The following is a 12,096-nucleotide window of genomic DNA, read 5'->3' as shown; positions in this document are numbered from 1 at the left end:
CTCTTCCAAAATTGTTAACTTCTTGGCCCCTGGGTTAGGGTCTATGGTGTAAGATTGGGACTATATTGAATATATGGTGAAAATACATTCTTTGAAAATCTTCTTCCCTGCTCTTAGGTATTAAGCAAACAAACTAATTGCAGTGTTTGTTGAGCATGGGTGCCTTTTCAAAAATTGTCAAATTAATGGCCCCAGGGTCAGGGTTCTTGTGTTAGGGTGGAGTTCTATTGATTATATGGTGAAAAGGCATTAATTCTTTGAAAATCTTCAACTAAATGCATAGTTATGATAAGCAAGTGTGCCTCTTACAAAATTTTGATTTTCATGGCCCCTCAGTCATGGGCTCTACTGTTAGGGTGGGGCTGTGTTGAATCTTTAGTGAAAATGCATTATTTCTATGCAAATCATCTTCTCTGTTCCAGGAGGAAACATGGTACAAATTTGTAATAAGCAGGGTATTTTTACCAGGTTTTGAAATTCTGGACCACTTGGTCAAGTGTTTTGGTGCTGGCAGGGCTCTATTTTTATTCTACTGAGAGAAGTTATTTCCCTTTTCTATTTGCCTATGACAGTTAATCACTGTGAATAATGTAATTAAATGGTCAATTGTATAAGAGATTTATACAAGAATTTTTATGATACATAATACTGTGATAGTGACAAATTGCATTGACAGACTTAGGATACCTCACACCAGTGCCTTTAAATTGTGAAGTTTGGGATTCAGCTGGTTAATATCTTTGAACACGTTCAACGTTAAGTACAATCATGTACATTTACTATAAAATATGACATTTTGGAAAATAATTTCAAGATGGCACTTTAAAAATTTGATTAATAATCCCTATATTGCATCTTTTACAGTTTTATTCACACTGTGATGTTCTTATTGTATGCTATGTTTGCTTCTTTCTCAATATTAAGAGACGAGAAATAATTTTGGAACACACACTTTTAATATTACTCAGAAATTTATTCATGTTCACATAAAAAGTACACATGGACATGTAATGAGATGTACAGTGTATAATATAAAACTTTATAATTTAAGCCCATTGATCATTACATGTACAAGTAATGAGTATACACATAGTTTTAACACTAATGTTGTACATGTAAAATTTTCAGTAACATGAATATGTTTAACTTCTGAAGTTTTAAAAAACATGTATGTATGTTGTATAAAATATTCCTTATATAGACTGTGAAATCATAGCGTAGCACAAGTACATACATGGAAAATCTCAATAAAGTTCAGTTTCTGAGGGATGTGAGGCAGTTTACTTTGGAATGGAATTAAATTAAGTGGTTTATATTTAATACATCTTGTAGTGATAACAATGAATGCAGAAATTTCATCAGCAAAAATGCAGGCAAAAGAGATTTTCTTGCTGTATGTGTAATCATGAAAAATGAGCTCTAACAAAAACTAACACCAGGACTATTTTTTTAAAAAGAGGTAAACTTTTGTAACTTTATAGAAAAATATTTCAACGTTTTAAGATGACAACAAAAAAATAACAATGCCCCCTAGAATATAGAAATATATATCCATGTTTTTGTTTCCCCGTTTTTATCTATAACAAAAAAACTATACAGGGAAATTATCAACCAAATGACACATTGAATTACCTCTATGTTTTTTATATGCCCTGGCACCACTCTGAAATTCAGTACACGAAACACAAGAAGCATGTTTAACCTACTTCAGAACTTTATTTCCATTATAAAATTGTCTGTTTTGTTGTTGTTGTTTTGGTTTTTTTTTGCGATGTACAAGGATATGAAACTGATATCAAATCATATTTAACAACTTTCTATGATATATGGAATGTTGTATAATTCATGTTTTGAATTTCTATATGAAATGAATACTAAACAAATGGATTGTGGGGGCTAAACAGTACATCAATTTCCTGACTGAAAACCGCTATTTCTTGGAAGGTGCATGTAAGGTTTTGCAGCGTAAACCATGTTCATTTTGGGGGCTAACAAATGCTGCAGTTAATATTCACAGAGATAATAATAATACCTATCAAGTCTAGTAAAAGTTGCTACATGTACATGTTATTGTAATTTCAACCAGTGAAAACACCCTCCAAATACAAATATCCGATAACAAAGGTATTTATTTTAAAAGACGATACAACAAATACCAGTACAGCATACTGTCTAATCAGAAAACTTTTCTTCAACACTTATGCAGTTGAAAATTTATAGAATTAGGCACCAAGCAAACATAACACACTAACAAGCACCTTTTGTTCTTAAAGAATGAGAATTATAATCACCTTTCACATGCATAACATCCATACTTGCACTTTCCCCATCACAATGTGAAAAAATATTTGTTCTAGTATTATAACACTGTAAAATTGTCCACCTCTCCAACATCAGATAGATTCTCTCCATTTACATTGTAAGATATCTTGAATTTTAATCGCACTTTTTCCTGAAATGACAAGTCAATTATGAGTGCCAAAATTATCAAAATACTTGTACAGGGTACAAGTTTATTCAGAAAAACTTTTTTCCATTCAAGTATATTACTTTAATAGTAATATTCTTTTATGGGGTTTTAATACAGTAAAACACGCTTATAACAAAGCACCAAGGAGGGATATTTTTGCTTCGTTCTAAACATAATTTGTTATATCAGTTGAGTTCACAAAATATTTAAAGCAATGGGGGGATGAAAACAACTTCAATTTAAGTGTCAATTTATTATAAGCGTGTTCGCTATAAGCGTGTTTTACTGTATTCCTAATAATATCTTATCCAAACAGACAGTCTACTTCAGATTATTAATTGACAGTATATATAAGTACAGTTCATTTGGACTGTAATAAGGAATGACTTGATAACTGTCTTTACCTTTTGTGGGTTGGCCAGCAACATAACTTGAGTGATGGCAGCAGGTGGGAGAATAGGATTGTATGCAGGTAGATCAGTGGCTGAAGGGGGCTGTAGTTTAACTTTCATCACCTGACAAATAAAGCAGTACACACAAGTTTCCTGATTATCAAGGGTAAAAATATCAGCCATTGTGTGTCTTAGTTATTGTACAACAAGAGGCCCAGGGGCCACATCGCTCACCTGAGCACTTTGGCTAGGAAAAAGCAGAAATCACTTCAATCTTGAAAGGTTGAAAAGTTTAAATATAAAAGTGGTTGGGAGGGGGGGGGTCAGGAATTGAACAAATTTGAATCTACATTGTCTGAGGATGCTTCCATTTAGATATGACCAATCATGGCTTTGCTGTTCTTGAGTAGAAGATTTTTAAAGATTTAACCTATGTATTCCTATGTAAAACTTTGATCACCCATTGTGGCCCCACCCGATCCCCAGGGGTCATGTTTGAACAAACTTGAATGTACACTATCTAAGAATGCTTCCATATAAATATGACCAATCATGGCTTTGCTGTTCTTGAGAAGAAGATTTTTACTATGTGTTCCTATGTAAAACTTTGATCGCCCATTGTGGCCCCACCCGACCCCCGGGGGTCATGAGTTGAACAAATTTGAATGTACACTATCTGAGGATGCTACCATATAAATATGACCAATCATAGCTTTGCTGTTCTTGAGAAGAAGATTTTTACTATGTGTTCCTATGTAAAACTTTGATCGCCATTGTGGCCCCACCCGACCCCCGGGGGTCATGAGTTGAATAAATTTGAATGTACACTATCTGAGGATGCTTCCATGTAAATATGACCAATCATGGCTTTGCTGTTCTTGAGAAGAAGATTTTTAAAGATTTTTCCTATATATTCCTATGTAAAACTTTGATCGCCCATTGTGGTCCCACCCGACCCCCGGGGGTCATGATTTGAACAAATTTGAATCTACACTACCTGAAGATGCTTCCATGTAAATATGACCAATTATGGCTTTGATGTTCTTGAGAAGAAGATGTTTAAAGATTTTTCCTATATATTCCTATGTAAAACTTTGATCGCCCATTGTGGCCCCACCCTACCCCCGGGGGTCATGATTTGAATAAATTTGAATGTACACTATCTGAGGATGCTACCATATAAATATGACCAATTATGGCTTTGCTGTTCTTGAGAAGAAGATTTTGAAAGATTTTTCCTGTATATTTCCTATGTAAAACTTTGATCGCCCATTGCGGCCCCACCCTAGCCCCGGGGGTCATGATTTGAACAAACTTGAATCTACACTACCTGAGGATGCTTCCACATAAGTTTCATGTTTTCAAGCACAGTGGTTCTTGAGAAGAAGATTTTTTAATGATGCCATTAATTTTTCACGAATTCTTAATTATCTCCCCTTGGAAGAGGGCGTGGCCCTTCATTTGAACAAACTTGAATCCCCTTTACCCAAGGATACTTTGTGGCAAGTTTGGTTGAAATTGGCCCAGTGGTTCTTGAGAAGAAGTCGAAAATGTGAAAAGTTTACAGACGGACAGACGGACAGACAGACGGACAGACGGACTACAGACAAAATGTGATCAGAAAAGCTCACTTGAGCCTTCGGCTCAGGTGAGCTAAAAATGAAATACATGTGACTAGTCTTTACATGTGTAAGGTTTTTGATAACTATACTAATCTTGTTCAAGAAATAAAGGATAAACATATTCTTTAGACTTAGTTCTACAATATCATTCCTCTACTCGGTCTACATACCTTTGGAACAGCGGCTTGAAAGACAAAATTCTTGACTGGGTTTGTGTTCGTACTAATTGTAGATACAACCATGACTGTGACATCCTCCCTAGGTTTATTCTTGGCTAAATGTATCACAATTTTTAGTCCATTCTTATCATATGCATTCACTGGAGCTGTGCTTTCTGCAATTAAGTTTGTAAATAACCATGTACAGTGCATTTGCTAATCATGGTTATTCATCTTGGATAAAGTTTTTCATTTTGAAATTCACAAACCTCAGAAACTATTTCAACTTAAGGTCACACGATATGTTCCTCAATAATACATATTTTTTTCCAAAGAATTTGTCATTGAAATACTGCTACTCTAACAAGTTTCCTCACAAAAAATTGAGGTACCTTACCAAGCATTTGTGCAAGATACCAGAGGGTGGCGGTTCCTATATAATCCTATTTGAAATCACTTGAATTGTTAATATAACAATTTTTGTTGTATCTATTTTCTAAGACATTTTGAAAACAGTTTAGAAATCACAAGATAATGTTAATATTATGAATATTTCTTATATTTTACAAGGAGAAACAAAACAGATATTTGAAGATCGTGTCATCAGACCTTAACACAAACATACATGTACATGTATGTAATCAAAGATTACAAAGCTAATCTCAACAAATGTTATCTTTAATGCAAAGTCTCAAACTTAATAAATATTCTGGTAGTAAGCATCCCTGTGCAACATTTATACAAGTTTGGTCTGTGTAGACTATTTAGGCACTTGGAAATGGGCTTTTACATTCAATTAATTGGAAAAAGTACCCGGTAAGTGAAATTTGGTAGGAATCAGAGTTATAAAGAAATATCTTCTCTCAACAGACTGGCTACAATTAATCATATGCTGTAGATTCCTTTTATGCAAGTACAGGTAAACTTCGGTATCTCGACATCGACGGGACCATCGGAAAATGTCGAGATATCCGAAGTGTCGAGATATCAGAGTTGAGACTTGACGTGCAAGATTTCACTGCATAGCAAAACAGACAAGCTTATTATATGTACATGACTTCAATATAGACTGTAGCTCAACATATTTCAGAATTTCCTCTATTTTTATTAAAAATCTAAGAAGTTATTGTAAAATCTTGTTTATAAAACGTGTTCTTTATCGAAATTTTTTATTCACAAAGTTTCAGCACAAAGTTACAGCATTCGCGTGTAACTTGCCTTTTCGTCAGAACAGGATACGAAATGCGCTCTAAAAACTTCGAACCGTATGCAGTCGACATCCGATATACGGAAAAAATTAAATGCGGATTATTTCTTTTTTTATTTCATTCAGGAAGAATGTACATTAAAATTAATTTTTTAAAGAGATTTGTGTATCTAAACTAACGTAGTGATGTTACAGATGCATGAATTACGGCTGATTTGGTCAATCGTGTCGTTAATTGGACTGTTTCCTGTTGAATACATTTTAACTAAAAAATATCATTAAAACATCTTTTAATTCCTTAGTTTGAATCATTCAGTGTGTTTGTTATTCATTGTAATTTAGTAACCTTTTTCATATTTAAAAGTTATGTTAGGTTTCGATATAAATAACTGTCTGTACATTTACGCAGAATCGTGTAGATTTATCAATGACATTACCCAAGCTGAACATTAAGCAATTAACTTCTCAAAGACACCGAGGGGGCTTGGGATTCACCCACAGACACAGTCTATAGAATTAATTAAGCAGCGTGCAGTCAAAACCCGGAGTCCTCTGTGCGTGACGAGCGACCCTATCTGACAAACAGGTTCAGTAGAGCAGAAAATTGCCAATGTCGACATATACCAGGTAAATTTTGCTCTTGGGACTGTGAATATACGTCGAGATAACCCAGGTTGTCGACATTACCGAGGTCGACATATCAGAGTTTTTGCAAATCTTTTATATAGTAAATCCTGCCGGGACCGCGGAAGGACGTCGACATATCCCAGGTTGTCGACATATCCGATGACGAGATACCGAAGTTTACCTGTAATTAATATCATACTTTGTCTCGTTGACATCACATCATGAGAACCTGAATTTGCAAGTCTTTTGATCTCAAATTATTACATGTATTTCAGCCATATACATAAAAATAAAACAAAGTAATTTTAAATCGCAAATGGTACTTCTCACGAAATTACACGATCATAACTTTCTTGTGTATATATTTAGGAATCTACAGTACATGAACATGTTTTTTAAGAAATAAGGTAATTTTTTTGTAGTTATTTTTCAAGATTGACAGAATGAATTTTCAAAATTTTTTTTTTTTTTTTTTGCTTATCAGAAAAAAGTCGGCATATTTTTTTTTAAAATTAAACCTAGCAAGCATTCTGAGAGTATTGCATTAGCAATACTAGTCCCCTACCGGCAAGTGTAATCTGGTTCCCGTTAGAAATTGAAAATGCCATAATTCCGTCAAAAATCAATGAAGCGGGACGAAATGCAAACTTGATCTATAACTAATCAAGGTAAAGTCACATACCAAAAATCAGCTCAATATCTGAAAGCGTTTAGAAGAAAATTGCGGAAAACCCTTAAAAATTGAAAAGGCCGTAATTCCGTCAAAAATCAATAAAGCGGAACGAAATGCAAACTTGATCTGTAACTCAGCAAGATACACTTACATACCAAAAATCAGCTCAATATCTGCAAGCGTTTAGAAGAAAAGTGCGGAAAACCAAGTGGGACAGACTGACAGACAGACAGAGGGACAGACAGACAGACAGACAGACAGACAGAGGGATGGACAGACTCAGAGGAAACCTATAGTCCCCTCCGGTTTCACCGGTAGGGGACTAATAATTCAAGGTTTGATATCCTATATATTTTAAAATAGATGTTTAAGATGTTTTGTTTCAACTCTAGACACTGAAATATAACTCAGTTGTTGAGTGAAATTGCAAATTGCAATTTGAAACTTTTTTTAATTAACATTATTTTAATTTGGGGGGAGGGGAGGAGACAAGATTAATTCCAATGCTGAGTAATTATTTGTCTTTGCTTTAATTTTTTTCTAACCTACCTAACGACCCAATTTTCAGGAAAAAAAGTCTCGAAAAACAGAAAAATACTATAAAATGGCCCAAGGTATTAGTTTTAAACATCTACTGGAATAAGGATATTGGTTAGTCATGTAATCAGGGCTTTCAGGTAGATGCTCATCTGTTTGTCTGTCTGTCTGTATGTTAACTTTTCTCATTTTTAACTTCTGAAAACCACTAGTCCAATTTTAAATAAACTTGCAAAAGAGTATCCTTGGGTAAAGGGAATTTATGTTTGTTCAAATGAAGGGCTCAGCCTCCCCTTCCATGAGGAGGCAATAATAAATAGTAAAACCAGTATAAAGAAGGATTTACCCCTATTTCCTGAGATAAATGAGTGTATGTGACAATCTGCCTTAGAGATCATGCAGCACTTACCAGGTTGTATAGACTCAAGTGGAACATTAACATCAGTGAGGGCCATGACTTGTAAGCCCTGCTTGACTGGGGTTGAGGATACAGGGGATGGCTGAGAAACAGGCAGCTGAGCAGGTGCAGGATTATCAAGCAAGTTATTCCCTGGTGAGAGCTGGGGAGATGCTGTCTTGGACAACATCTGATTCATGGGGACTTTTTGACTGGGAATAGAAATGATAATGAAACATTTTGCACTATTATTCTATGTATCAGTAGTAACTACACATTTCCATTTCATTCATTTTATCTGGATACAAGCAGTCTGAAAATTTATATAAATTGCTTTGAATAAGAAAATACATACATATAACAGATACATCAAGAAGAATTTTTAGGTTAATTCTTGAAATAAAACTAAATTTAATGCAAATATGCAACAACAAAAAATAATTGAGACCCAAGGGCCTTAATGATCACGAGTATAATACAACCCTGAACAGAGAAGACTTTCAAAGATTTAATGCATTTCCAGAAATTTCATAAATTCGAAAAAGGCACCCTTGCTCATAATGAGCATGCACTAAGTTTGTTTGCTTAATACCCAGGAGCAGGAAAGAAGATTTTCAAAGAATTAAAAGCATTTTCCACAACACCAGAACCCCTTGAACCAGGGGCCAAGAATTTATGCATTTTCACTTCAAGATTAATTGAGACCAATGTCTTCCTTTCACCAGAACCACAACCCAGGGGCTATGAATTTTATAATTTTGGATGAGGCACCCTTGCTCATCATAACCAAGAAATTAGTTTCACTGCTGAATACCAAGTACCAGAGAAGATTTTCAAAAAAAAAATTATGCATTTTCACTATTAATAGAGCCCAGTCCTACACCAGAACCCCAGACCCAAGGGCTATGATTTTCAAAATTTTGGAAGAGGCACCCTAGCTCATCATAACCATACAATTAGTTTCTCTGCTGAATACCTAGGGACAGAGAAGATTTTTATAGAAATAATGCATTTTCACTACATAATCAATAGAGTCCCACCTAAACACAAGGACCCTTGACCTAGAGGCCAGGAATTTCACAATTTTAGGAGAGGCACCCTTGCTCATCATAAATTGCACGTAATTTATCTGCCATATACCCAGGAGCAGGGAAGAAGATTTTTAAAGAATTATTGCATTTTCACTATAGGATCAACAGAACCCCACCCTAACCCCTGAACCCCTGACCCTGGGGCAATGAAATTCAAAATTTTAGTAGACAGCTCAATGCTGAATATAATCATGTCGACAGTTTGACTGATGTCCAGGAGTAAAGATAAGTGAATATTGATGTGAGTGAAGAGTGAAGATACTGTATGTGTACTTAAAAATGCGGACTTCATATTTTAGCAGCTTTGGTGCAGACAACGATGCACTAATTCATGAATACCACTAAGAAATCATTTATAAATACAATATACGGCACAGACATGTATACCGCTAATCCATGATTTCGCCAACAACTCCGTACCCAGTGATTGTGCTAAATTTTGAATACGCCAATTTATGTACATGTACAGTATTTAAAATCGCATTTATTTTTATGGTTTTGGCCCCACCCCTTAAACCCCTGGGGGGGGGGGGGGGGGGGGGGGTAGAGACCATGAAATTCAAGATATTTGTTCCCCTTTGCCCATAGATGCCATATGCCAAAATTGGTTCAGGGGTTCCAGAGAATAAGCTGAAAACATTCAGGACGGACGTAGCACAATGATGGACAAAAACAGATAGCAATAGGTCACCTGTATGACTCAGGTGACCTAAAAAAAATTCAATGCACGCTGTAAAATGTTACCCTGTATTCTGTGGTTTGATGGGCAAATTCTTGGGGAGATTTTGCTGTAGTAGATTTTGGCCCAGCATATCTAGTTCCTTCATTGCCAGGGTCTGCTGTTCTGTTGGAGGAGGTTTAGGTTTTTGACTGAACACAGATGTATCTGCAAGAAAGAATGCAATTACATGTAGTTGTTCTTTGACCACTGAACAACTGTTCTTTGTAGTTGTTCAGTGGTCTTCACCACTGTCATTTTCATCATTAATGTAAATTTTCAAAATAATTTATAAATTGAAGTGCATATTCCATAGACTTGTTTTTAATTATATTGACTGCCAGAAATGATTGCTATTGTTAAATATACTTATGTACTGTGATCTGGCTCAGAAAATGAAACACAACTATTTATATGCATTATGGAATCCTGAAAATATTGGAGGTAAAAATGCTTTAAGACCTTCAAATGACCTTGTTAAAAACAACCTTTGTCTACAAAATGAAGTACAAGCTTGCAATGTTTTTCTGTAACAAAGTGATGGCCAGTGACCTTGATCTTGTCTAAACCACCTTCCTTCAGAGTCAATTTAGACCCATCCTTAAGTCACGTATAACCACTCCATGAGCTCCTCCATGAAACTCTGATATAAATTTATTGCATGTACAGTACAAAAATTCTGCACTTTTTAATGACCTTAATTACATGTGGAACTTAACCTAATATAAATGATGACATCTTAAAAATGGTTTTATCAAGTTCAATGATTTTCTGTTAAAAGAAGTCATGGCCCAGAAATATGGATAAACAACCAGAGAAAATGTGTGGTTCCTATAAACTCCTATGGGCTAAAAGATTTTTATGTGGTATAAAAATATCAATAAGAAAAAATGTATGTCAAACAAGAAGAAACATACTCTCTCAATAGAACAGGTAAAAATATACTATTCTGGTACTCTAGAAATGATTTTACAGCTTACCAGAATCTGAACTCATTAATAATGAAGTTGTTGGTTGTGATGTTTGAGGTGGAAATTGGGAGAAATTGCCTGTCATTGGCTGAGAAATAGAATAAGTTGGAACAGGTGCTCTAATTGGCTGATTGAATGCCTGGAATGTTGGCTGTCCTCCGCTCATTGTGAATGCATTGTTCATTACTGGTGCTGTTGTTAAACTTTTTCCATGGGTCTAAAATAATATACTTAAATGCAAACATCTAAACATAGAAACCAGTGTTCTATCCTGATTTTTTCATTAAAATATTTATAATATTGTAGAATTCTGACATCATCCCTCAACCCCTTCAAACATTTTTCTGTTTAGGATGCTAAGCTTACAATAGAAGGTTTTCAATAGTCATGAATTAAGCAAGAGTTATTTCCCTTTGGCTGCCATATTGGAGGTGATTCTTTCATTATTTAACCAATTTAAACTTATCATACTGGCCTTCCAGGTGTAAAAAACATTAATATGTTTGTTAAAGCCTTCAATGATTCATAATTTTTATATTGTAAAGACATTCCTATATCTTCCTGTCACTCATTTTAAATTTGGTAAATCAAAAATAAAATTCCTCAGTTTTACTTCAACATGGTGGCCAAGGGGAATAACTCAGAAAGGAAAATAATAAACTATCAATTCTGAACAATTGGATACTGATGTACACATATGCTGTTCACTTACAGATACAGTGCTAGCAGAGGAAGCTGCAAAAATATCATCCAAGTCACCGAGCAGAGATTCTGATTTAGTGTTGCTGTCACCTAAACCTGAAGAAGAAATGTATATCCTGAAATAAAATCTGTACTTCCAGGGTGAAACATGTATCTACAGTAAAACACAGTTATAGCAAAACACCAGAAACTGCTAAAATTACTTGGTCATATCCATAATTTGGTATATACAGTAAAATATTAATTTTTTCAAATACTAAATGAAAAAATTTGAGTTCTCTTCTTAGTATTCAAAATTGTTTCATCTAAAAATATGTTAATAAGACATGAATGCCCCATCCAATTTTGTACATGTATTTGTATTGCAACATGAAAGAAATGTGCATTGTTTCTTCAGTCTGGGCTAATAGTAAAATATGATAAAAGAAGGAATTATAATTTGCATATTTTTTCATATACAGAAATGGGCCCCATTTTAAAAAAAAAGAATTTATGACTAAGACCAAAATGTAATTTTGCAAATAACTTTCT

General features: G+C 34.6%; 1 protein-coding gene across 2 annotated transcripts in view; it reads right to left on the bottom strand.

Moving 5' to 3' along the window:
* Positions 1–12,096, bottom strand: part of LOC133204607 (ADP-ribosylation factor-binding protein GGA1-like) — a 261,424-nt gene that overhangs the window by 240,634 nt on the left and 8,694 nt on the right. The window contains exons 11-17 of one of the 2 annotated variants that reach the window (XM_061340370.1): positions 11,576–11,661; positions 10,873–11,080; positions 9,919–10,060; positions 8,096–8,295; positions 4,655–4,818; positions 2,875–2,985; positions 2,351–2,452 (exon numbers count right to left, since the gene is read on the bottom strand). In XM_061340370.1, the coding sequence (XP_061196354.1) occupies positions 2,360–2,452; positions 2,875–2,985; positions 4,655–4,818; positions 8,096–8,295; positions 9,919–10,060; positions 10,873–11,080; positions 11,576–11,661 (1,004 nt within the window). In that variant the 3' untranslated portion in view covers positions 2,351–2,359. Of the gene's footprint in view, positions 1–968; positions 2,453–2,874; positions 2,986–4,654; positions 4,819–8,095; positions 8,296–9,918; positions 10,061–10,872; positions 11,081–11,575; positions 11,662–12,096 lie in introns of those variants that run through there. The other variant, XM_061340363.1, reaches the window with a different exon arrangement.

Source organism: Saccostrea echinata, unplaced genomic scaffold (genome assembly GCF_033153115.1).
Source record: "Saccostrea echinata isolate AGI-Se365-2 ecotype Australia unplaced genomic scaffold, CSIRO_AGI_Sech_v1 ptg000002l, whole genome shotgun sequence".
NCBI lineage: Eukaryota > Metazoa > Mollusca > Bivalvia > Ostreida > Ostreidae > Saccostrea > Saccostrea echinata.
The sequence above is the reverse complement of the archived record's forward strand: the minus strand, read 5'-3'. Positions and strand labels throughout refer to the sequence as shown.